The sequence below is a fragment of the Nannospalax galili genome, unplaced genomic scaffold, assembly GCF_000622305.1.
Source record: "Nannospalax galili isolate Female #2095 unplaced genomic scaffold, S.galili_v1.0 scaffold424, whole genome shotgun sequence".
In the NCBI taxonomy this organism is placed as follows: domain Eukaryota; kingdom Metazoa; phylum Chordata; class Mammalia; order Rodentia; family Spalacidae; genus Nannospalax; species Nannospalax galili.
In genome coordinates this window covers 1167739-1195350 of record NW_008352334.1, presented here as the reverse complement: position 1 = coordinate 1195350, position 27612 = coordinate 1167739, and the positions used below count along the sequence as shown (strand labels likewise).

The following is a 27612-nucleotide window of genomic DNA, read 5'->3' as shown; positions in this document are numbered from 1 at the left end:
CTGTAACTCCAGTTCCAGGGGATGTGACAGCCTCTTCTGTCCTCTGTGGGCATTGCACGACATGGGTGCCCTTACATACATGAAGGCAATACATGGATTCACATAAAATAAAAATAATAAAATTTTAAAAATATAAAAAAATTTATGGCACCAAACAAGGCATAGTAGTCACACTTATAGCACCAGGACTCAGGAGATGGAGGCAGGATTATTGTGCGTTTGAGGCTAGCCTAACCTATCTAGCAAGGCTCTGTCTCAGAATAAAGAAAAACATCTACCACAACAAAACCGAAATCACCACTGATAAATATGTGATGCCATAAGATAGTCTAGGCTCATTTAGATACTCAAAAAATTGTATTTATTTCGATTTTATGTGTTTGAGTGTTTAACCTGCATGCATGTAAACACACCCATGCATGCAGTGCCCAAAGAAGTCAAGAGATGGCATTGGATCTCCTGGAACTGGAGTTATAGATGGTTGTTAGCTGCCATGTGGGTGCTGGAAACCGAACCCAGGTCTTCTGCAAGAGCAGCCAGTGCTCTTAACCACTGAGCCATCTCTCCAGGCCTACATTATACATATATACATATGTATATATATGACTTTAATTAATTTTAATTATGTGTATGTCAGAGGGGGTATGTGCATGTGTGTACCAGTGCCCATGGAGCCTGGAGGCACTGGATCCCCTGGAGCTGGAGTTCCAGGTGGTTGTGAGCTGCCTGATGTGGGTGCTGGGAACTGAACTCCAGTCCCTGGAGGGGCAGTGTTTGCTCTTAACTGCTGAGCTGCCTCTCCTGTCCTGTCGTTTTACATTTTTCCTGCTAGTTTCTAATTAACTTCTTCAAGGAATCTGGTGTTTCTCTTTGTGTAATTCCTGTGGTGTTTTGAGGTCAAGATTGGGGCAGTTGCTCTGCATACTCCTGCTGGCAAGTCTCCACTTCTCAGGCTCCGTGGACATCTGGAGGCATGCTGACCACGCTAACTGTATTTCTGTGTGTGCCTTTCTACTACACTTTTTATAACTGTGAAAAAATACACATAAAACTTACCTCTCATCCATTTTCACATGTCCTCAGGGCCGTTCAGCATAGTCATGCTGTGCAACTGAACTCCAGAATGCTCCATCTTGCAAAACAAGACCTGTCCCTCTAACAGACCCCGTCCTCTCCTCTGTCAGCCCTTGGGAGCAGTGTTAAGTTGGTCTCTGTGAACTAGATCACTTTAGGGACCTCATGTGCTGGGATCATGCAGTAGTTGTCCTTTCGTGATTGGCTTTTTCACTTGCTCAGTGTCCCTGGAGTCACCTGTGCTGCAGTGGGTGTCGGCATTGCCTTCTTTTCTAAGGCTGGCACTTCAATATATGCACATTCTACATGTTAAAAATGCACTCACCCATGAGTATGTGGTCTATGGCTGCCTCTTGGCTGCTGTGCCAATCATGCATCTTTGACAGTGCTCTCAGTTCTTGAGTATAATCCACATATTCCAGATGTGGAACTGCTGCCTCTTTTTTTTTGGTCTTTTTGAGACAGGGTCTCCCTGTAGCCCCAGCTGTCCTGGAACTCACTATGTAGACCAGGCTGGCCTTGAACTCACAGAGATCCGCCTGCCTCTGCCTCCCGAGTGCTGGGATTAAAGGCATGCACCACCACGCCTGGCTTCTTTTTTCTTTTTAAGATTGTGTGTGTGCGCCCACAGAGGCAGAGACCAGAAGAGGGTGTCAGATCCCCTGGAGCTCGAGTTCCAGGCAGTTGTGGGCCACCCAATGTGAATTCTGGTCCTTTGTAAGAACAGTAAATAACCCCTGAGCCACTTCTTTAACCCCCATTGGTAATTCTTAGGAATTCTAAATGTCGTCATTGTTTTGAGGAGTTATCACAGAAGATGAACCATTTTGCATTCCATTAATAATGCACAAGGATTTACATTCTACACACACACACACACACACACACACACACACATACACACACACACACACGGTGGGTGTAGTGTGTTAGACAGCAGTCATCCTAAAAGGTGTGAAGGTGTTTCATAGTTGTTTTGGTTTGCAGTTCCCTAATGCTTAGAGGTGTTGAACATCACTTACGGATTTATTAGCCATTCTAAAAAATGAATTAATTTTGAGACGGTTTTGTGTCGTCAGGCTTCCTTCGAAGTCACTACATAGCCAGGTCTGGCCCTGGATTCCTGATTCTCCCGCCACTACCTATCAAGTGCTGCAGGTGTGAGCTACCTTCCATGCTGTTATGTCTTCTTTGATGACATACCCATGCAAGTCCTTTGCCCATTTTAAAATCATTTTTTTGGGCAGGTGTGGTGGCACACGCCTTTAATCCCAGCACTCGGGAGGCAGAGGCAGGCAGATCTCTGTGAGCTCAAGGACAGCCTGGTCTATATAGTGAGTTTCAGGACAGCTGGGGTGACAGGGAGACCCTGTCTCAAAAAGACCCCCCCCAAAAAAAATCATTTTTTTCAAGACTGTTGCATTGTAGAGGTTGGAGCGATGACTCGGCAGTTAGGAGCACTGCTACTCTTAACAGACCCAGGTTTGGTTCCCAGCACCCAAAATTGTTTTGGTTTTTTGAGACAGGGTCTCAGTGTGTAGCCCTGACTGGTCTGGAACTTACTATGTAGATCAGGTTGACCTTGAGCTCACATATTTGCTTACCTTTGCCTCCTGAGTGCTGGAATCAAAGGTATTCACTATCCTGCCTGGATAAATATCCTAAATATAAAAAAAATTCCTGCATCCTAAGATTCTGTAAATCATCCCCATATCACATAGATGATTTGCTAATATATTCTGTTCTGCAATTGCCTTTCTACTGTGTTGACCAGGTCCCTTGACACATTGGTGTGGTCTTAGTTTACCTGTGTTTTCGTCGGTTGCCTGTGCTTTTTATGTGTGTGTGTGTGTTGCTAGCATCTATTTTCATAAGGGAGATTGCTCTGGGGGAAAAGGCAATGGAATATATGAGAAAAAACCAGAAATGGGGCCGGGAGTGGTGGCACACACCTTTAATCCCAGCACTTGGGAGGCAGAGACAAATGAGTTCAAGGCCAGCCTGGTCGACATAGTGAGTTCCACGCCAGCTGGGGCTATAGGGGGACCCTGTCTCAAAAAAAAAAAAAAAAAAAAAAAGCCATAGTGAAACTCATTACTTTGTATTGCAACTTAAAGTTCATATGAAATAGAGACTGCTCTGTGTTCCCCATGATGTCTTTTCTGGCTGTTCTCAGTGTAATGCTGGCCTGGCACAGTGACTTGGGTAGTGTTCCTTTTCTGTTTATAAGAGTTTTTGAAAGCTTGGTATTACTCTTGGCTTCGCTTTGTAGAAAGCATTTATTCTGTAACTTTTTTTTTTGGAGACAGACTTCTTGTGTATACCAGGCTGGCCTGGAACTTGCTATGTAGTCAAGGCTGAACTTTTACTTCTGATCCTCCTGCCTCTACCTCCCCAGTCCTGAGATTAGATGTGAACCACCATGCCCAGCTTATGCAATGTTGGAGAGGGAACACAGAGTCAAGGCTAAACAAGCCCTCTACCCACCAAGCTACATCCCCATTCCTATAACTTAGCTTCGTTATAGGTCTACTCAAGAAACTCTATTATCTGCAATGTATGTGAGTTTGACTTTAGTATCTACAGTTGGCCCTTGACTTTAAGATGGTCTTATGGTTTTGACCTCATCATGGTGTACAAGCACTATGAACACGCACAGTAAAACTGTTAACTTTTTTCACTTATTTTATGTGTGTGCATACACTTGGTGCCATGTCAGTGTAGGCGGAAGTCAGAGGACAACTTTCAAGAGTTGGTTTTCTTCTTCTACTGTATGGGCTCTGCGAATCAGACTTAAGCTGTCAGGCTTGGTAGCCAGAGCCTTTACCTGCTGAGCCATAGAAACTGTACTTCTGGGCTGGAGAGATGGCTCAGCGGTTAAGAACACTGGCTGTTCTTGCAGAAGACCCAGGTTCAAATCCCAGCACCCACATGGCAGCTGACAACTGTCTGTAACTCCAGTTCCAGGAGATCCAATGGCCTCTTCTGTCCTCCAAGAGCACTGTACGACACGGGCACACTTACATACATGCAGGCAATACATGCATACACACAAAGTAAAATAAAATATTTTAATAAAGTAAGAAACAGTACTTCTGATCTTGAATTTCTCCTTGACCAGTCATGCTGTACAATGTTACAATGCTGGGCAGTGGTGGTGAACCCAGTCAGTCACCTGTGTGGAGGAAGACCAGTCCATACTCTAAAGTGTGCCATGTTGTTAAGCAGGGATGGCCAGTAGGTCAGGGGTAACTGAATCAATCTCTGACTTATATTTTCAGTTTACCATGTGTGTATGGGGTGTAACTGTGCTGTAAGTTGAAGAGCATCTATACATAAAGTTTTAAAACTGACCCATCCCTATGAGAGGCACATTTAGTCATTGGCTGCTGTGCTGAGGACAGCAGGGAGCAGGGGCAGCTAGTGGGCAGCGAGGTGGTTCCTCAAAGTTATTATACTGATGCTTGGACCAGAGCACTGATGGCTGCAATCGCCAAGTCATAGCCAGATTCTAGATGACTTTTTAACAAAATTTACTTTTAGTGTGAATATGCATGTGTGGGCACAACTGTCACTGTGTGTGTGTGTGTGTGTGTGTGAGTGTGTGTGAGAGAGAGAGAGAGAGGGAGAGAGTGTGTGTGAGTATGTGTCTGTGTGAGTGTGTGTGAGAGTGTGAGAGTGTGTGTATGTGTCTGTGTGAGTGTGTGGAGAGAGAGAGAGAGAGAGAGAGAGAGAGAGACAGAGAGAGAGACAGAGAGGGAGGGAGGGAACTTGCAGGTCTCTCCTTCCATATGGGTCCCAGGGATTGAATTCAGGACATCAGGTATGGCAGCAGGTACCTTCACCCGCTGAGCCATCTCGCCGGCCCCCTGGATGCCTTTTGAAAGTTAAGTTTCAGACTGAGACACTGGATGCAAACCATGAAAACCACCGAAGAATCGTGGCTGATGCTGGACTTTTGCTTGAGCAATTGGAATAACACGTTGCCATTGATTGAAGTTTCTGGTGGAAAGACTGGGTTGGGTCATTGTGAGTTTCAGATGTTCGTTAGATAGTTAAGTGCATACAGTTGTCCAGTTGTCCAGAGGCAGCTGGATGAGTCAGTTTAGAAGAGATCTGGACTGGAGACAAACACTGACAAGTCATTAGCATATAGGCCACTGGTACAGGCACTCAGGGGCTTGCCCATATGCAAGGACCAGGGTTGTTTTTAAACTGTGGAAGGCAGCTGTTGGTACAGCCTATCAGTAACTGCTGCATACTGGAATATCCCTCACTAACCACAAAGCTGGTACATGAATACCTAGTGTCTCTTGCCCTCAAGCAGTATAATGCAGTACTGCATTTTGCCACACTTCCCAGTCTCCCTGTGGGATTAAGAACCCACTGCCCACACGGTAGGTGGTTTACCAATTGGCTGCCTTCTTCTACCCAATCTCTCTACCCCCATCTCTGACTGCTTTCACTTGAGGGAACGTGAGAGTAATTCTAAAGCTATGAGGTTTTATGAAATCAGAGGTGTGCAAAGGAGCAGGTCTGGGAAACCAGCAAGGGGTGGATGTGGGCTCACCCAGGGCCAGGTGGCCAGGACTGTAGGCATGGATGGGCAACATGGTTGGAAGGTGTGGTGGTAGGCTGTGGAGTCTAAGCTATACAAGAGGAAGTAAAGGCATGAAGGAAAGGAAGGGTGAAGGTGGCAGAACCTATGGGCTGAAATCGCAGGCTCCAGGGACTGCTTGGATTGCAGGGCTTGGTGGACAGAAAGCCGGACACTGAGACTGGCCTCTGGGGCCAGCCTGCCTTCTCATGGGAAGCTCAGGGAAAGCACCATGGGCATACTGAAATCACCCATGATTATGACGTGTTTGGAGTGACCCTAAATAGATGCTAAACCCCTCAATGACCAGGGTTGTGAGCAGGCTAGTGGCTAAGCCATACTGCAGACTAGCCTGATAAGAAAACACGGACAATGGTGCTTGCTGTTTACAATTATTGGTAAGCAGTTGATAAACCGTGTATTAGTACCACGCTCTCCTTTGACAGATAAGGTGACAGAAGCCAGAGGGTGACGACCTTGCTGAAGGCCCCTCAACCAGAAACGGTGATGCTGGTCTTTGAGCCTGGGTCATGTGCTGTTCTAAGACTCTCCACTGTGATGCCTGCTTGTGTCAGGTGTGAGGACCAGCACTGGGTGTAAAACATCTAAAAGCAGCAGAGAAAGGCCCCATTCCACCTCAAAGCCCAAGGTCACAGGGTCAGGAGGATGAAACAGTCCTTAAAACGGCTGTGTGCTGTGCACAGGTGTGGGGGAGCATCTGGAATCCGAGTGTCTGCAACTTCTCTTAGAAGACCGTGCTGGTGCTGTCTTTTGTCGGCCATGCCTCACCGTAGGTAAGAGCTTCGATTCACTGGGTGAAGACGGGGGCTGTCTACCTGGCTGTGCATGTTCATGTGCTGTTGGTCTTTACATACAGAAAGTATCTTCAGATTGAAGCACTTGCTGAGGCATGGCAATGTTGGCATTGATCAAACATGGCTCTGGGCATCTGCCTGGTGCTTGTGTTTGGCCTCAACATTGCTGACTTATGGATAGGCTTGCTTTCTGGAACCCTCCTGCATGCTTGGGATAGACACTCTGGTTACTGTCTGGTCTCCTGTGGGACTAGCACCTCTTCCGGAATGGCCCACGGCCGAGCCTCTGTCAGGGTTATGGAGCTGGCTGAATGGTCTTAGTCTGTCAAAGCTTGAAATGAGGGACCTTGGAGCAAAAAGGACCCGGACAGCTGGAGTTGTGGCTCTGCTGCCTGGGTCCCCCAGGCCTGGGTGAGGGTCAGGGACCCCCATCTCAACCCGGCTTCTTCTTGTGAACAGACCAGGACAGAAGCGAGGTCCTTCTTGGTCCTCTAGGGCAGTAATAACTCAGATACAGAGCTGATGACATGCAGTTTCCTAGTGCTGCTGGATAAACGACCACGCATGCAGCAGCTTACTTAAAGAACACATTTATTTTCCAACAGTTCTCCAGGTCAGAAGTCCAAAATCAGTCCCACTGATCTAAAGTCAAAGTGTCAGCAGGACTAGCTTGTTCTGCAGGCTCTGAGGGAGAATCTATTTCTTTGCCCATTTTGGCTTCTAGTGGCTGCCTCAGTCCTTGGCTAGGAGCCCTTCCTATTCCAAATGCACTGGCCCAGCCTGCACCCACAGCCGCCTTCCCACATCTACCTGCCTCCTGCCACTTTTATTAGGACACTCATAATTACTCCTGGGACCCTCCAAGACAGTGTACCCAAGTCAGGGTTTTTAACTTTCATCATGCCTGCAAAGACCCTTTGAAGGCATCCCTTACAAACCATGTAAGGCAGCTCAGTTCTAGGAAGGATGACCTGGGTATCAGGCCACTGTTGGCTGAGCAGACACCTGGGACCTTAAGGCATAATACTCTTCTGGACCTTGGCTGAGAAAGGTAGTCTAGAACTCAGCTTCTTAAACTGGCCCACCACCCCAGAATATGGGTCACCCCCAAACTGGGTAACAGTAAAGGTTTTTGACACAGCAACCCAAAATTCCAAAACCAAAGTAAAACAAATCTGAGGTGCTCACAGCACCACTTGTTTCTGCTGCCTCGGGCAAAGCCTTGGGGATGAACAAATGGTCAGTGAACGTAAGAGCCCAGAGAGTTAATGCTGCACTTCACGATCTCTGAGCATTGGTCAATGTTCTTCTTGATCCTGTAGAATTTCTCCACGTACTCAGACCGTCCTAAGAGCTCCACAAAATCTTCATCGTGAGTGATTATCAGAAGCTGGAAGTTACGCTGCTGTGAGCGACTTTTTATTATCCTGAAACAATATGTGTAGACACCGGTCACTAAGGGACATCAATGTAGAAAAGGCACTGCAAACCCTGTCAGACACACGAACAGCTGTATGGCAACCAAGCTCATCCTGTGCTGTGTGTGATGGGGCCTCTGGCTGCCCTGCAGGAAGTTGGGGAGGGCTGGGGTGGCCTGGGGCCTTCGACCTAGCCAGGTAGGAGTCCTGTCTCCTTCCTACATAGTGGGGATGCGTTGCTTGATTCTTCGTCCAGACCTGGTTTTAAGGCTGGTAAGAACTCAGGGGAAGGATTTGGACCAGTGTCCCAAGATTAAGAAGACCACATCCAATCAGATGGAAGTATTGTAGGAATACCCAAACCACTCAACTGTGACAGTCAGACTTGCTCCTCTGCCTAGACTCTCCTGACCTGATGCTAATTTTCTCTGGAATGAAAATGTAAAAATACACGTAGACAACAGGTAGGGGAATTAACACTGTCTTCTGAAGAGCTGGGTCTACCCAGAATTCTGCTACCACTAGTCACTAGATGCATCAGTGCTATGACACACAGGAGCCTGAGTGGGTGTACTGGGAACATTTTTGCTCATCATCAACGTGCTGAGGTACCAGCTATGAGTGAGATGTGGAAGAGTTCTAACTAACCACTATTTATCACTTGCTTGGAGCTGGATGCAAGAAAAGTTTCAAAAGCAAAAGTCCTTCTTTGCTGGTCCCCAGGACTACCAAGAACAAGCTGAAGACACTGTTGCCACTCAGTTCTGCTGGTCCAACCTGTGCTGTCAAGAGTCTTTCTGGAGCCAGCAGTGCTCGAAATACCTCTTCTTACCTCAGAGTGAGCACCTTCTCCTGTCAGCACAGTGCATAAACAAAAGCTGCCCAACCTTGGAGCCTCTCACACAGGTGAATGGGGTAAACGCTGTGTACAACTCACCCTCTTGGTAACAATCTGCAAACTGGTAGCAATTGGTATGCTCACCAATTCACAGTATGCTTTCTGAATAACAGCTGTCATTCCTCAGTCAGCATTTGACATGTGCAAGGTGTACCCTGTCCCAAACCCACTACCATCACCTACAGACGCCGGAGAACATGGATTCCTCTGTTCAACGTACCCTGACAAAGCCCAGAACTCCTCACCCTGACTTTCCCAATGAACACACTCTGGGGGAGGCAGGATGTGTCTGGGGCTGCGACTCAACAGTTTTACTATTGAAAGACAAAGTACAGAGCCGGGTCCCACCTGGCCTCCTGAAGGAGGGCACACCCAGGGAGGGTTTACACCTCAGAACTTTATTGGTATTCCTTAGAAGACATTTCAAACTGCTCCAAACGTCCCCGAGATACTTACTCAACCAGAGCATGTGCGAGAGATTCAATGTTTTCACGGTCAAGATTTGTTGTGGGCTCATCCAAGGCAAGGATGCCACAGTTCAGGCAGAAGGTTTCAGCCAGTGCCAGGCGGATGATGAGAGAAGCCAACACCTGTGGAACAGTCATGAGTGAGTTGCATAATAGACTCTTTAGAAGGGGAAGGTGGTGCCGGGAGTGGTGGCACACACCTTTAATTCCAGCACTCAGGAGACAGAGGCAGGCCGATTTCTGTGAGATCAAGGCCAGCCAGGGCTACATTATGAGGCACTGTCTCAAAAAGAAAACAAACAAACAAACAAAATACCACAAAAGGCTGGTGGGGGACAGGTAGGGTCATGTCATAGGTCTCTGATGTTAGAAAATTCCCGTAGGGGAATGGGGAAGCCTAGTACCATAAGCAGAATCTCATGCTTCTCTGGAAGGTGAACAGCCAAATCCTCTTAGCCCACCATCTACACTAAAATAAAATACTGGAGACTCCCCCATTCCCTGCACACCAGCTGCATCAAAACCAGAACCACAGGCTAAGAGTAGATGAGCCCCCATTTAGCTGTAATTGGTCATTTTAATAAAAGTCTAGGATTATTAACCTGAAAATTTGATCTGGCCCTTATAGCTTCCGAATGATGCAACTTGTTAGAAAATGCAGGTGCAGACATTTTCCCGAGATTCAGAGTAACTTTGGCTCTTGTAGTGCCATGTTCCATCCTGCATGTAGTCTTGTCCAAAAGAGAAACCAGGCCCTGTGTTCTAACCCATCCCCAAGTGTCCATATGTGTAATTCTGTGAGCAGGAGGAGTCAGGGAGTGGGTACAGAAGCAAGGTTCTATCTATACTTACTTGCAAGGAATCCAAGTCATAAAAACCACTAAGCACCTTCATGGTTAATCAAAATCAAATATTAAAACTCAGACCCAGCTGAAGCCCTCTTCCAGATGAAGGGACACAGCCAAGAGTATGGCCCAATTCTGGGAAGCCCAAACTCCTCCGTGTGAGCTCTGACCTCAGCTCCTGATTTCACGAGCTGGTGGTCAGGGCACCACACACTGTTGCTTCGGCGTCCAGTGCAGGCCAGCACACTGAAGTCTGTTGTCCCCTTCCTGCCTTTGAACCTCACTGCTGCCAACTCTGCCACCACACACAGGCTGGTCAACCCACTACAACAAACCATTCCCTCGACACCTCTCCCAGCTTCCTTCCAGCACACCGGGGAAGTCCTCACTGCCAGCTAATTTCCATTATTTAAGAGTAGCTACAAGAAATCGACTTTTGCTTATTATGTATTTTGCAAGTATTTTTAGTTTGGAGAGACCACGTTTCAAACTCATAATGCCTGTGAGGCAGCAGCAAGGCGAGGTGGGTGCCGACTACAGCTTACAAGGTAGTCATTTCTGCAGCTGTGACTGAGACAGCAACCCACACTGCCTCAAGTTGGGATCAGCTGTCTGGGTTGGCAACACGGCTGAGAACGCTGTGTTCTTTAAGCAAAAACTGCAATCATGGAAACAATGTGGGCACCTTCCCTAAGCCTGTGAAATTTTATGAAAATCTGCTTTTAATCTGAGAGGAGAAAGCTCAGAACTTGCAGGCTCTCTGGTACAAATCTGTGCACGGTGGAAGGCCTTGTCTGGTTCCTCAGACGGGTCTCATGTTTCTGACATTTAAAAAAAAAATTATTTTTTTTTGAGACAGGGTCTCCCTGTAGCCCCAGCTGGCCTTGAACCCACAGAGATCCGCCTGCCTCTGCCTCCTGAGTACTGGGATTAAAGGCGTGTGCCACCATGCCTGGCTTAAAAATATTTTATTATTTTTATTTTGTATGTATGCATGTATTGCCTGCGTGTAGGTGTGTGCACCCATGTCGTGCAATGCCTGCGTAAGACAGAAGAGGCTGTTGGATCCCCTGGAACTGGAATTACAGACAGTTGTTAGCTGCCATGCGGGTGCTGGGATTCGAACCCAGGTCTTCTGCAAGAACAGCCAGTGTTCTTAACCACTGAGCCATCTCTCCAGCCCCATGTGTCTCATTCTTAAACACTGTTCCTTTACCAGATTTTTCTGTGTTCTAACTCTACCTATGGTCTTCCTTCAGGGACCTCCCATGGAGCCAATGGCCTGACTTAATCACTGAGTTTTATCTATGTAGTGTTGGGGCAGAGGCCCTGCAGTTATCGACGCCTCTGACCAGCAGAGCTCTCTATTAGATGGTCTGAGACCCAAGCCAAAGGCTGGGCTGGCATGATGGTGAATAGGAACCAGTCCGGTGTGGGCTGCCTTCTCAATGAGACTTACGTATTAGAATGGCATCTGGCCCCTCAAGCTCTATTTGCTAGTGTTCTTTCTTTGTTTATTTCAAGACAGAGTTTCATGCAACCCAGGCCAGCCGCAAACTCACCTTGCAGCCAAGGACGACCCTGAATTTCTAACTCTCCTGCCTCTGCCTCCCAAGTGCTGGGATTACAGACCACTCCTGGTTTATGCAGTGCTGGGAGTTGAACACAGTGCTTGTTCATGCTAGGTAAGCACTCTCCCAACTGAGCCACAGTCTTAGTCCTGATAATGTTATTTGTGATTGAAAGTATAATTATTATTAATTTTGAAACATACTTGCCCATTCTGATACTGGAATGCATCTTCCTGGCCTGTGAAACAGTGGTATGTCTTATAACTAACACAGCAGTGATCTCACTCTGAGAAGTGCTGTGATAGGACAGAGTTCAGCTCTCCTTCTACACTAACTTGTCTTAAAAGAAGCTTCAAGGCTTTTTTTCCTTAAAAGTCAGCTTCACAGAGCACTTCGGGGAGTGGTGGCTGGAACCAAGAGGGTGCAATGCGGAGAGCTGTGTGTACCTCACTTCACACAGTGGCTAGGAGAGCTGTTGAGGCTTCTCTACTGTTTAAGGGTAGACCTGGGGTTCTGTAGCACTGGGTCTGTCCTTCAGTCCTTGGTGTGAGCTGGCTCCCTAGACTCCTGAGACACCTGCCTTTTGTCCGGCGCTGCACCGTCCTCGCATGTCCAAAGCTGTGTCTCCCTTCAGCATCACCACTCGGTAGTTATAATTCCGCCTTTTATCAGAAGCTGATACATTTTCGTCAGCATCTGACCGAATTTCGATGTATTCAATATCTGATACAGAAAGAATAATATTTTAGGGAACCTACACTGCGACTTTCTGTCATTTACAAATATCATCAAGGAAGTTGAAGAGCAACAGTGAGGCGGATGTCCCTTGGAAAGCACTGGCTGGTTTCCAAACTCTGGCCAAGAGAACCCAGGAGCCTGGTGGTCTGGCAGGATGCAGCCTGGCCCTCAACCTCAGCTCCAGCTCCTTCTCTAAGGGTGTCCTTTGGTACTTTCCTTATCACAGCTGGCTCTCGCCCCATCTATGTTTTAACAGAATCCATTATGTCATCAGCTAAATATGTCTGCTGTAGCCAAATATATGAGCTCTTCGGAACAGAAACTTTGTATTTTCTTTTTGCTACAAGATGCTGTCAAGATAACAATTCTTAGAAAAATCTCAAAGAAATGCTCAGGAAAAGGTTCAAGAAGGCAGTGCTGGTATGATGAGGTCACACGGGGGAGGGGGGGTGGCCAAGGGCAGCTCTGGAACAAGTATTTGGAACACGTCATGTTAATTACCTTGTCCACGATAGGTACTTCGCCACAGATCACGAATAACCTTATTGATTTCTTCCATTTTCATACTGTGAAACTTCATTATTGCTCTGGAAAACGAAGCCATTGGTATTTGGTATAGTGTGTGTTATTTGTAGAATAACTGAATGCAATAGCATATGTTAAATTATACAAATACGGAACAGTACTAATAACTTTCCCAACACTTTTGAGTGTAAGAGCAGACTATGGAAAAGGCCAGACAAGAATTTTCCAGGCAGACAGTGCTGTCTCACTAGCACTGAAAGGGACCAAGCACACTTTCAGTGCCCGAGTCCTTGTACTTCTCCATCTCATGCAATGACTCTTCTCAGAAAACAACTCTTTAGTAGGCTCCTTCCTAGACTATGACGATCCACTGCAGGGGCCTCACTGGTGCCCACCTCTTACAGGAAGGAGGCAGACCCATAAGCTAAAGCTTGGGGGTGTGTTCAGCCAGGGGCTGCGGTCCACAGGAACATAAGCACATCTCTGGAACTTTGGCCCCTCCTTTAGTACTGTGAAGGTTTATCCAGCCCCTTAGTTTGCTTTGATTCCTCGGATCTGTGACAATCTCACCAACCAGAAGGTGGCTTTGGCTAGGAGAGGATGATGTATTTAGAAGTCGAATCCTTTTCATCAGACTCAAAAAAAGCTCTGGTTGTAAATGTGTGCATTAACTTCCATTTGGGGTATGCCCCTCCCTGCAATTCTTCTTTGTCTTTTTGAGACAGGGTCTCCCTGTAGCCCCAGCTGTCCTGGAACTCACTATGTAGACCAGGCTGGCCTTGAACTCCCAGAGATCTGCCTGCCTCTGCTTCCCAAGTGCTGGGATTAAAGGCATGCGCCACCACGCTCAGCTCGCAATTCTCTTTTAAAGTAGTCCCTAAACACTAAAAGGAGAAGTGTTTATAAAATCCAAAGCCAGCAGTGCTGGTAGTCGGGATGTGAGCTTAGAGCTAGCAGCAAGTCACTCCAGTGCTAAGGCAAACTGGTAGCCGTCACCATGTAAAGGATGTTGAGGTGGACTCCCTTCCATCAGCAGGCCTCTTATCTGATAGACACACAAAAAAAGAAACTCAACGTAATGCTATGCCTCTGCAGAATCATTTCATGATCTTCTGATCATCAGCCAAAGAGAAAGAAATGACTCAACATAAATACATCTGAAATATCAGATGGAGGCCTGCTGCAGTTGTAAAGCCTGGAAAACCCACAGCACTTCACCGAGACGCCATCCCCACTTCACCCTCACCCGGCCTAACACTTCATGCTTCTTTCAAAAAAGAGACAAAGCGTGTTTCCTAAAAAACAAACAAAACCCCCCCAAACAGCAACAACATCCTAAGTAAAACCAAACTTAGTAGTAAGGACAGTAAAAAGAATACATAGCCAAGTGGTATGAAATTATTGTACTGCTGTGGATGGAACCAAGACTAAGCACATGAGTGACATTTCGGCATACTGAGTGGTACTGAACCCTAGAAAGCAAAACTAACACAACAGGAAGAAAGTTCCAGATAGCTTACTGCAGTCACAGATAAAAGGAAAAAGATTATCAAAGAAACACTTGATAATGCTGTATATAACACTGAGTTTTGATAAAAATCTCAAGTGATAAATGGAAGAAAATGTCTTTACTTGGACAAAATTCCTCTCAGTTATTTATAGCAAGCAGCAACTATGATTTACCAGAGACAGAAGCATTCCTCCCACAGGGCAGGAAAGATAACCCCATCATGGTTCTCTGGAACAGTCTTGCGGAGACCCCCAGCAGTCTGGTAGAAAGAGAAAGAAGGAGGCCTGCTACTGTTCTCATAAGTGGGCTAACTGTGCACCTAGAAAATCCAGGCAAACCAACTCAAATACTAAGATTATCAAGAAAATCAGAAATGAACTTACAGAGTTCTATTATCGTGCAGCTAATACCACAAGGAAAAACAGTAAGAAAGAAAAAGATCCTAGGCCTGGAGAGGTGGCACAGTCAGTAATATATTTGCTGTACAAGTCTGAAGACCTAACTCAGATCCCTAGCGCCCATGTGAAAAGCAGTGATGTGCATGTGTAATCCTGTCACTGGGGAGATGGATAAAGGACCCCAGAAGCTTGCTGGCCAGCAGAACTGAGGTGCTCCAGATTTGGTGAGAAACCACCTTTCAAAAAATAAGGTAAAGCTGGGAGTGGTGGTGCATGCCTTTAATCCCAGCAGGCAGATCTCTATGAGTTCAAGGCCAGCCTGGTCTACATAGTGAATTACAGGCCAGCTGGGGCTACAGGGAAACCCTGTCTCAAAAAAGACAAAAAAAAAAAAGAAAAAAGGATGGCTTAGTGGTTAAGAGGACCTGGGTTCAAATCCCGGCACCCACATGGTGGCTAACAACTGTTCTTAACTCCAGTTCCAGGGGATCTGACACCCTCTTCTGGCCTCCTCAGGCATTGCACACATAGGTACACTTACACACTTGCAGACAATACATTCATACACATAAAATAAAAATAAAAAAATAAAGTGAAGAGTGATTGGATGCCAGATGTTGACCTCTTCCCTCCTACAGGTACATGTGTATCCACACATACACGGGCACACATGTATTACCGCCCCCATACACACAAGGATCTTATTCACAATAGCAATAAAAACTGTAAAATATGCAGAGAAAGAACTCAGGAGGCAGAAGCAGGTGGATCTCTGTGAGTTCAAGGCCAGTCTGGTCTACATAGTGAGTTCCAGGACAGCTGGGGCTATAGAGAGACCCTGTCTCAAAAAGACCAAAAAAAAAAGCAGAAAGAAATCCAAAGAGGTTCAGGATCTAGAGGAAAAAACTGTAAAATTTTCAATAGGACAAAAAGACCGTTAAACAGAAGAGACAAACTGAAGGGTCCAAACAGATATTAATTCTTCCCAAGTAACCTATAAACAAAAGTAATCCAAACAAAAACCTCTCAAGATTTAAAGAATTCAGGAAGTCTGTAAGCAGACTCTACAGTACTGACAGAAAATGTCCAAGAATGGAACTATGGTGCCGAGATGGGAAGAAGCCCAAAAGGCTGGTGGACACAGAACAGATCCAGAAATGGACATGCCCCAATAGCACTGGAACTGCAACATCTCAAAGCCATAGAAAAACTTCAATATAGTTGAAAAGAAGAAAAATTAAATACTACCTTGATCATACTCCAAATAAAATTCAAGAGACTGAGCAGACTGAACATTAAAGGGGCGGGGAGATGTCTCTGAGGGTAAAGCACTTGTGGCATAAGCACAAGGCCCTGAGTTTGAATTCTCAGAACCCATGAATAAAACCTGTCACTGTGAGCCGGGCGTGGTGGCGCATGCCTGTAATCCCAGCACTTGGGAGGCAGAGGCAGGTGGATCTCTGTCAGTTCGAGGCCACCCTGGTCTATAGAGTGAGTTCCAGGCCAGCCGGGGCTGTGGCATGTCCGTGGTCCCAGCTCTCCTAGCAAGGTGAGGGAGCAGAGGCAGGAGAATATCCACAGAGTCAAGGGCTGGCCAGCCTTGGCACACGCACCTGTGAACAAGAAACCCTGCGTCAAACAAAGTGGAAGGCAAGGTCTGACGCCCAAGCTCTCCTCCGACTTCCACACGTGCTATGGGCACGCACAGTCCTTTCCCTCCCCCAAGACTCAGAGAAAAAGCTAAAATAAACCAGGGTGGGGGCACACACCCACAGTAGCAACTATTCAGGATGCTGAGTCGGTTAATCACTGGAACCCAGGAGTTTCAGGGGAACCTGGGTAACACAGCAAGTCAAACAAAATTATCAGAAGAAACATAGTTTTGTAATTTTGGGGCTGAGAAAATACACAAAGTCACAATGATACACGAAGAAAATTAAAGGACAAATGGTAAACTGGAAATAGGCAGAGTGCTTAATATCTAGAATCTTTAAGAAAAGTGGCACAAGCCGGGTACGAGCGCACGCCTTTAGTCCCAGCACTCAGGAGGCAGAGGCAGGCGGATCTGTGAGTTCAAGGCCAGCCTGGTCTACACAGTGAGTCCAGGACAGCTGGGGCTACAGGGAGACCAAAGAAAAGTGGTACAAATCACAAAAAGGCACCCTAGAGATATGAAGAGAAAAGTATGAAAAACCCAAACATGAAAAGGCTCATTAGTGAAGAGGGAAGTAAAAATGACCATAAGAGCATTTTTTATACAACTGACTAGCAAAAACAACGGACAGTAATAGCACAGCCCGTGGACAGGGTGAAACGAACACACCCTCCTCATATACGAGTGGAAACACACATTGCATCAGTGCTTTTAGAAGGCAATTTGGCCTAAACAAGTTAAAATGATCATAGCCTCTGACCTAGTGTTTCGTTTCTGAGAAGTTATCTTTCAGGCTATCTGCACGAGAGTGCAAAGTCACACACTGCCGCCTAATCGGTGGTACCCAAAATGTAGTTTCTAGTATGTCTGCAGTTAAAACAGGTAAATTTATTTTGTGGATTATACAGACATTGAAAGTAACAAAAGTATATTAAGCCAGGCACGGTGGCGCACGCCTTTAATCCCAGTACTCGGGAGGCAGAGGCAGGCGGATCTCTGTGAGTTCAAGGCCACACTGTTGGTCTACACAGTGAGTTCCAGGGCAGCTGGGGCTACAGGGAGACCCTGTCTCAAAAAGACAAAAAAGTAACAAAGTATATAAAGTGAGGAACACAGAAGATTTTACTCTGTGTTAAGTGAACAACAAAAAACCAAACAAAAGCCCCCAGAAAAATAACTTCAGAGTGATATGATCCAGGGAAAGTCAAAGACAGTACGTGCTGTGTGCTGTATGTGAAGGCACTGTGAGGGACAGGACGTTGGCAACGGCAGCACTCTACTGAGGAGGTGCTAGCCACTGCCAGTCTTGAACCTGTCCCCCTACAGTGTTCTATGACCTCAGACACGAAGGAGGGAGAAGCATAATTACCTGTAACACAAGGTACAAACAGGATGGGTTGAGAGGAAGGAAAATCACATCTGTTTGGGAAAGACTAACATTCCAAGGAGCAAGAACATTTTTCTCTTCATATTTCTCTCTTCACATCTCCAGGAAAACAGTGGTAGGAGACACAGCACAGGGAAACAAGGTGTTAGAGGAGCCCCACTGGTGTGGTGGAGGCCCTGAGCAGAGATGAAATGGGAAAGGCAAGGCTGGAAGTCTCTCCTACAATGACAAGAATCACTTTTAGGAAGGCTAGCCTGGCAGAATAATGGTGTGTGTAGGGGAAGAAAGGTACAGAGGGCAGAGCTGGGCTCAGCCTCCACAGTAATCGGTTAGTGACAGGCTGAGGTCCAGAAGGAAAGCTGCTGAGTCTACCATGGGGGGGACCCCTGTGGGACCTGACTGCTGACTGTCAATGGACTGAGTGACTGATAATTCCAGCTTCAGAAGGCTACAGGTACTTAACATTAGTTTAAAGAATGACCCTGAGGAGCTGGGGATGTAGGCGCGGCTGGCGGAGCGCTTACCTATCACACACAAAGCCCTGGGTTTGATTATGAGCACTTCAAAACACCAGCCTGTAATCCTGGCACTTGGGAGGTGGAGGCACAAGTTTAGGAGTTCAAGACCAGCCTCAGCCACATAACAAGCTGAAGTTCAGCTAGGGCTAATGGGCTAATGAAACCCCGTCTCAACACCTAACACCAATCCTAAAAATTCATAACCTCTCTTGAGGCAATAATTTTAATTACGGGTCAGAGACCGTCAAAGCTAAGTTAGCCCCACTAATGCTAATTAGTTATATGAGTATACTAATTCACAGGAAGTGGTATGTTTTCTTTGTACAAATTGATGCTCAAAAGAACATGAGAATTTTTAAGATCTAAGAAAAGAGTGGTTTCTAAATACTCATCAATAGCTTGAAAGAGTTCCCTAAAAAATTTCATGACTCCATTGTACTTTAGGAAGATAAATGGTAATTCTGGTGGTTGAAGCCTCAGAATGTGATCCTCACAAATGACAAAGACCTGTCGTATTTCTTATTTGAAAGGAGGAGTCATGTGGCCAGAAAGACAAGAAGACATGTGCCAGAGAAGCTATTTGTGACACTGTGACTGCGGTGGACACATGCCATCGAGTATTTGATAGAACTCACAGAATGTGCAGCACCAACAGTGCATCACTATGGACCTAGGATGGTAATGGTGTGTCAACAGAGGCTCACTGAGAGCCCTGGTGCAAGACACTGATGGTGGAGGAGAATGTGTCCGTGGGGGGGAGGGACAGGATAAGAAATCTGAGGAACTGGAGAAATGGCTCAGAATTAAGAGCACTGGATGCTCTTGCAGATCTGGGTTTGGTTTCCAGCACCCACACGGCAGCTAACAACCACCCGTAACTCCAGTTCCAGGTACTCTGATGCCCTCTTCTGGCTTCCACAGTACCTGGCATGCACATGATACACATACATACATGTAAGGCAAACATTCATGTGCATAAAATATAAATAAATATTAAAAAAGAAATCTGTACTTTCAGTTGTTAGACCCAAAACTGTTCTAAAAAATTCAGTATCAAAACAAAACAAAAACTAGGTGTGAATGTAGTGTGCGGAGCTGTTCTGTCATGTCATTTTTCCTTTCCACAGACACCTTTAAACGCCAGGGGCCTGTACCATTCTTCAGCACCTCTTTGCACCAGAGCTTCTGTCCCAGCAGAGATGTTTCCCCTTTACTTCCCACAAGCCAACAGCTGCACACACTTGCCCTTCAAGGAGCTGCTGTGAGCCCTGTATGGTGTGCAGCAAAGACCACCGACCAGACAATTCCATGGGGGACAGCGGTTTATTTGAGAGCAAACAGACCACTGTGCTGCCTCTTGGGGAGCAGGGCAAAAGCAACCAGCAGCGGCAGTCAGACATCTTTTATAGGCAAGTTAGGTACCTGGGTAACTTTCCATGACGTAGGCTGGGCAGTTTGACTTGGGATTGGTTGGTGGTCTGATAAGGGACTCTGCCTGGGCTAAGTGTGGACCCAACATTTTAGAATCTTAGGAGCTGCACCGCCATGTTAGGAGCCTGTCAGGAACCTAACAGGCCCGAGTTGTTACCCTTTTCCTAGCACACATAATGTCACAAATGAAGCAGCAATGAGGCCTCTCCAGGACAGTTCTTCAAGGTTCTTATTGGGGCTTTAAAGGCCTGGGTTCTAATCACCTCAGGATTTGGCCACTAGTATAGACAGAGCCAAATGCTTGTGATGCAGCCATGAGAAAGCAGGTGCCTGAGAGATTAAAACAGCATCACCTGAACAGACCCAAACTGCCTCCCCTCGAAGACCTGCCCGTTCTTGCTTCTTTCCCTGAAATTGTCTGCAGGACTCAAGCTGAGATTAGCTGTCAATCCAAGCCAATGCACACCAAGGTGAATCTTGAACTGGATTTCCCCACAGCTGCACGCTGTCTCACAATTAACTGGAAAGGCCAAATATGTACAGGGTTTTTTGTATAATTAAAATATTAATTCATAAGCATGAAAACTAAGTTAATGCAAATGAAAGTTTAGAAAAAAGCAGTAAAGATGAAACTTACAAAGGGTTTTCCAAAATAATTATCCTCATTTTTATATTTAAAATTGTGCCAAGCTTGATACAGTGATTGCTGGTGAGCTGGCTAGGTTGGGGAGCTGGCTAGGATTGTTAACCCTGTCTACACTGACTATTCTTTTCTATTGTCTCAGCACTGGAGAACTTCCTGTCTCCCCCACATTAGGGTGAGCAGAAGCCCTCCTGCAAGAGGGAAATGGCATTGTACCATGGCTAAAACAAGTTATGGTTTCTCAAACTAACATGATCTTTTTTCCAAGTTAAAACTATTAAGACTTTAATTTCCTTAGCCAGACTGCTGAATATCAGCTTTTGACATTAAAGGGATGATTTGACTATTATCACAAGATAAACACTTGCTTAAATAAAACAAACAAAAACTAAGCAAAAAACCAAAATACCCTACAGAAGACATGAAATTGGAAGCCGCTGCTGGCTGTCTTTGGGTTTCGCAATCTGCACCTGACAGGATGTTCCTGCTGTGAAACCTATGTTAAGCACAGGGGCAGAGGGGCAGTGGCCACAGGATGAGTCCTCAGTAAAGTTCCAGCCCAGGGCTTCCCTGGAATGCAGGGACTCAGGCCCTGAACAGCCCGCCTGAGAGCTGGTGCTTAAAAGCAAATTGTGGAAGCTGCAAGTTTCTACTGAGTCTCAGTAGTGATCTAACAGGCAATGTTCCACATCTGGGAAAAAAAAACCACAATGGTTTGGGCAAGTGCTATATTCCAACTTAATTCAGGCTGCTGTGCTCTGTGCCTGTGAGGTAATGCGCTGGGTAACACAGGGCTTCCTTCTCATCTGGTGCTTCTCTCACCATCGCCAAGCCCGCTGCTCAGTGATGCTTCAGATGATTACTAATAACAGATGGCAATCAGCGCTTCTTGAAAATGCACTGCTGATTTCCTGTGTTACCTTAAATAGACAGCTGAATGCAATGACACTGACTGCAAGCTTTATTCTAAGAGGTGAAACAATGAGGAAAATTCTAGGCCCTTCTTTTCTGGGGGAGAAGACAAATTTAGCGCTCACAGTATAAATCTTGAGATGTCCACTCTTTGCAACAGAAACCCACAACGGCTCCATTTGGGGAAATTTCGATAGTTCTTTTCTTCTCATCTAGAAGAATCCATCTGATTAGTAGAGAAGAGACCTGAGTAAAACAGTCTGACTTTGTTCCTTAAGCAAGCTGGATTGCTGGAAAGTACCCTTTTATCTTCCCATCCCCGTCTGCCTCTGGCTGGCTTCACTGAGCTCCCAGCTCATCCTTGCCCTACTCAGTGTGATGACTCTGAAACAGAGACATGTTCCTCTGCAAAAAGGCCCTTCCCTCCTCACTCAAGGCCTTGGCCAAACAGCCTGGAGGATCTACCAAGGTGTCCCCTAGCTGACTCAGCAGTGTGGAGAAATGATAGAGTATGGAACTCATGTCTGACACTTTAATGCATTTCTAAGTGGAACAATGAATGAACACTGCAAATGTGCCCTTATTGAGGGGCTTCTGGGAGAGCTCCTAGGTCTAGTATTCCATTCAGTTAAACTCACAAAACCCCAGTCTGCTGGTCATGTACTACAACAAAAAGAACTGAACTCACAGCAGAAATGTAAAATGAGATGAGCCTCCCAACCCTGACTGGGTCCTCCAGTCCCGCTATAGCCTCAGGTTTCAGCTCCCCTTCTCAGCAGAAGGCGCCATCTCTCTCTTTCCCACCCTTCTCTCCTCACCCAACTCCACCACAGTTCCAACTGTGCGCTGGTCACTCTTTGCTCATCAGTAACCTCCAGTTAGTCAAATTCGGGGCTAGGCTCAGTCCTTGTCTACCCAGCGTCCCAGCAGTGTTAGATTCCCGAAATGTTTTCTCACTTGGTTTGTAAGCTACAACAGACTTTGCAAGTTGTCCCCACCTCACCAGCATCTGATTACTGAGTTTGCAAACATGATAAACATGAGTCTTCAGACCCTAGCTACTCCATGGTAATGCCATCACAGTTTTAACATTCTTTTTTTAAATTTTTATTTTATGTGTATGAGCGTATTGCCTGCATGTATGTGAGTGCACCCGTGTCATGCATTGCCGTGGAGGTCAGAAGAGGGCATTGATTTTCCCTGAAACTGGAGTTAAGGTGGTTCATAGCCGCCATGTGGGTGCTGGGAATCGAACCCAGGTCCTCTGCAAGAGCAGTCAGTGCTGTTAACCACTGAGCCAACTCTCCAGCCTGCCATCACGGTTTTAAATGCCACACACATGCTGATGATCCCCAAATTTTATAACCTCTTCCCTGAGCTCTAGACCCTGAATTCTACATCTATAGTCCCACTTTTTAACTATAAATATATAGGCACCTTAAACTTAAAACTGCCCAACAGAACTTTTCATTTCCCCTTCCAAATCCTACCCATTTCAAGAATGGCGGCTGCTCCCCAGATACCCTGCAGCTCAAGTAAGAGCATGCAGAGGCAATCCTGCCCCTCCCCTTTCTTCTCTTCCCACAGTTCAGAAGTAAGGTCTATCAATCACCAGAATACACACACATCCATCACCTTTTCCCATTTCCACAGCTACCACCAAAGTCTTCTACCATCACCTCCTGGGTTACCATGGTGATCTTGTCTCACTGGCTGCCTGGCTTTTAATCTGGCCTATTACAATCCAATCTCCACATAGCAGCCAGATAGGCTCTGTCAAACTATAAATCACATATTGTCTTGGCTTCTCAATGCACTTTAAATAAAACCAAGCTGTTCACCAAGGCCCCTCCACACAGCACACTCAGCCCCATCTCTGTGTTCCACATGCTCCATGAGTGCATTCTGCTTCCCCGTCTGGGGCTGCTGCATTCACTACCCTGCACCTGGCCCAGCTGCTCCCGACCGCGTGCTTGCTCCCTCCTGTCACTCGGGTTCCTGCTTAAGCATTTCATCTTCAGAAAACAAGAAGAAAAGAAAGGGGAAAGGGACAGAGGGATGGACAGACAGAAGGAAGAGACATGGCAGAGAAAGCCAGACCCTTAATAAATGGTCTCAGAGTCTGAATTGTAACTCTCTCTATATTGAATGCTATTATTGATTTGCTTTTCTAAGAATGTTAATTTATAGACGAGGAAACAGAAGCTTGTGGTATCTAAATGATTAACACACAGGATTAAAACTCAGTTTTCAGAGACAGTATTATAGATCTGGGGGGAGTGGGTTCTGAAGGTAAAATTTACCAACTTTAGGAGAAAGTTATCATCCTACTTGGTAATTCCTAGTTTTACTTTTCAATACCAATTTAAGCCCTTATTCCATATAGTAGCTTCTTACTGATAAAAATGTGTTCTGAGCTATCATAACGCTCTGGCCAAGAGGAGCTAAATCTACTATTACTTATTGCTCAACAAAAGTCTGGTGCTATCCAGGCGTGGTGGTGCACGCCTGTAGTCCCAGCACTTGGGAGGCAGAGGCAGGCGGATCTCTGTGAGTTCAAGGCCAGCCTGGTCTATATAGTGAGTTCCAGGACAGCTGGGGCTACAGGGATACTCTGTCTCAAAAAGACGAAAAAAAAAAAAAAAACCTCTGGTGCTAAGTCTATTAGATTCATAGCACATGTTGTTCAAGAACTAAAAACAATGGGGGCTAGAGATTTGGCTCAGCAGTTAAGAGCACTGGCTGTTCTTGCAGAGGACCTGGGTTTGAATCCCAGCACCCACCTGGGAGCTAACAACTGTCTGTAAGTCCAGTTCCAGGGGATTTGATGCTTCTTCTGATTGACCTCCTTGGGTACTGCACAACATGAGTCCACCAGCTTACATGCAGGCATTAATTACATTCATACACATAAAATAAAATAATAAATAAAATATTTAAAAAAAGAACTAAAAGTAAAACAAAATGAGCAAAAGTCTCCTACAGAATAAATGAGGGTCTGTGAAGACTGAACAGGACGTGGGGAGCTCAGGTAATGTGCAGTCACTGGGCCAGGGTTCCCTAATATGTCTTATTTGAAAACCTTAAATTCTAGTCAAAGCAGTGGGATATAAGACTGTCTTAGTCAGCTGAGATAAACAACTCAAGGAGATAAGGTTAATTTTGGCTCGAAGTTTTAGTCCTTGGTCCCTGGCCTCCATTGCAGGGAGGTCCACGGCAAGGCAGAAACACAGGAAGGGCACGAAGAAGACAGCTATTAACTGTATTGCAGTCAGGAAGCAAAGAAAAGTCATCAGAGGGGCCAGGGCCAAAGGATGCCCCAGAGACCCACTTCCTCCATGTGGGCCCCTTCTTCCAGAGACCCACTTCTTCCCAAGTCTATTCAAAAGGTCTGTTTTGGAGACAAGGTCTCTTGAAGCCCAGACTGGACTCAAACTCACTATGTAGCTGAAGCTGGCCTTGAACTCCTGATCCTCCTGCCTCTAGCTCTTAAGTATTGGGATTTGTGCTGGGCATTACTACACTTGGCTTCAAATTTGGAACAGATTAACCCATAGACTAGAACAGAGACTTCAAGGTCAATGCCGGGTGTCCTCTAGCTCTCCACCTTATTTTGGGGACAGGGATCTCACTGAACTTGGAACTCACTGACTCAGCTAGACTGGCAGGCAGCAAGTCCCAGTGCCGTGATTACAGGTGCATGCTACTGTGTCTGCTTTCAGGTAAGAACTGGGGATCTGAACTCAGGTCCTAACACCTGCATGACAAGCACTTTACCGACAAGCCATCTCCCCAGCACCTCTCAGGGGCTTCATTAAACAAAACAAAAACCCCAGAGAGATGGCTCAGTGGATAAGAACACTGACTATTCTTGCACAAGACCCAGGTTCGAATCCCAGCACCCACATGGCAGCTAACAACTGTCCAGAACTCCAGTTCCAGAGGATCCAACAGCCTCTTCTGTCCTCCATAGGCATTGCACGACACAGGTGCACTTACCTACAATGCAGGCAATACATGCATATACATAAAATAAAAAACAAAACAAAACAAAATGAAACAAAAAAACCCCCAGCCAGGCATGGTAGTACATGCTTTTAATCCCAGGACTCAGGAGGCAGAGGCAGGCGGATCTCTGTGACAGCCTGGTCTACATAGTGAATTCCAGGCCAGCTGGGGCTACAGGGAGACCCTGTCTCAAAAAGACAAAAAAATAAATAAATAACATCCTCTGGATGGACAATGGATTTTTTTTTCCCTTTTCACCAAGGCCATCTGTGTTGCTTCCAAGTTTGGCAAAAAAAAAAAAAAAAAAAAAAAAAAAAAAAAAACTATGAGACACGAATGGAGGAATTTGAAGAGAACACAAAAACGCGGAAAGACAGTCCATGTGGAAATGCACAGATTGGGAGGGTCAATATTACAAAATGTTCTTATTTCCCAAAGTGATCTACAGATTCAGTGCAATCACATCAAAATACTAATGAATTAGGGGCTGGAGAGATGGCTCAGCAGTTAAGAATACTGACTGTTCTTGCAGAAGATCCAGGTTCGAAACCCAGTACCCACATGGCAGCTAACAACTGTCCGAAACTCCAGTTCCAGGGGATCCAACAGCCTCTTCAGTCCTCTGTGGGCACTGCACGACATGGGTGCACTTACGTGCAGACAATACATGCATACACATAAAATAAAAATAATAAATATTTTTAAAAACTCCAATGAATTAGAAAAAACAATCCTAAAATTTATATGGAACCATGTTGGGGAACCCTGCTGTTTAGGGTCGCAGTCTCTCCATGTCCGGATAGCCCAAGGGGCTCGGGGTTCTTATGCAGAGACTCCCCTTTCCAGCAGGGCGCCTTCTGCTCTCCTTCCTGACTCACCTTTGAAGTGGCCGTCACAGATACATGACCTCTGGCACAGAAACTGCCAGGTTTTTCCTGTGTGATAATCAGGCACTGTCTGACAGCCTGATAGAAGCCCACCACCACATGTAAATGGGGCATCCTAGGAGCACCTATCAGCTGAGGCTTTGCTACTGCCACCACACTATAAATTCTCTAGTTTCCCCTAATAAAGAGGAGCTGAATCACTGAGTCTGACTGAGCTGTATCACTGAGTCTGACAAAGCTGTATCACTGAACCTGTCTGGAGCTGTATCCTGTGTTACCAGTCTGTGATTCAGTCTTCCCGGAGGGGGCTGCCCTTCCATCAACAACCACTCACGAAGATCTTGCTTTTGCCGTTCCTGCACCTCCCCTCGTGATCCGGTGGCCAACGAATCGTGTGCACAGAGGGAGTGTCCGGCAGCTTGGAACAGAACCCGCCCGGCAGCTGACAGCGGCCCGCAGAGTCGCCAGCGCCCGGTAGCCGCGGAGAGCCAGGGACCCGCACAGCAACAAGGTGCGCGCAACCCGCGCACCCCAGCCAACAGCTGGCATAGCAGCGTGCAACCCGCCACACCACAGCAACAGAACCATAAAACAAGAAAGTAAACAAATGGTCAAAGTAGTGTGAACGAAAAGGACTAAGGAAGATACCACATCACTGCAAAACACACTAGAAGCTATGGAATCCAAACAGCACAGTACAGACATAGAAACAGATACCAGGTCAATGGAATGGAACTGAATAGAGAGCTTAGAAATAAAACTATGTTAGCTATGGTTGACTGGTTTGAACTGGAGTGCTAAGAAAAGGCACTGGATAAAGGGCAGTCTCATTGATAAACGGTACTGGGAAGACTGGGTATCTATATGCAGAATATGAAACTAGACCTGTCTCTTACTACATACAAAATAAAATAAAAAATTAAGTTTAACATCTGAAACTACTAGAAGAAAACATAGGGGAAATGCTTCAGAACTCTGGAACAGGCAAGATTTTTTTGTCGGGGGGGGGGGAGGTACAGGAAATAAAACAAAACTAGACATGGGTTATGTCAAACTTTTACCAGCAAAGGCTGAGTAAAATCAACAGAGTAGGGGGCTGGAGAGATGGCTCAGCAGTTAAGAACACTGACCGTTCTTGCAGAAGACCTAGGTTCGAATCCCAGCACCCACATGGCAGCTAACAACTGTCCAAAACTCCAGTTCCAAGGGATCCGACAGCCTCTTCTGTCCTCTGGGCACTGCACGACACGGGTGCACTTACCTACATGCAGGCATAACACTCGCACACATTGAAAAAAAAAAAATAAACAGAGTAA

At 46.1% G+C, this 27612-nt stretch overlaps 1 protein-coding gene across 1 annotated transcript in view; it reads right to left on the bottom strand.

The window, feature by feature from the left end:
- Window positions 1–7060: 7060 nt before the first annotated feature.
- The window catches only part of Rad50 (RAD50 double strand break repair protein), a 67711-nt gene continuing 47159 nt past the window's right edge, over window positions 7061–27612 (bottom strand). The window contains exons 22-25 of the mRNA XM_008849317.2: window positions 12925–13010; window positions 12266–12408; window positions 9259–9392; window positions 7061–7913 (exon numbers count right to left, since the gene is read on the bottom strand). Coding sequence (XP_008847539.1) covers window positions 7727–7913; window positions 9259–9392; window positions 12266–12408; window positions 12925–13010 — 550 coding nt within the window. The 3' untranslated portion in view covers window positions 7061–7726. The remainder of the gene's footprint in view (window positions 7914–9258; window positions 9393–12265; window positions 12409–12924; window positions 13011–27612) is intronic.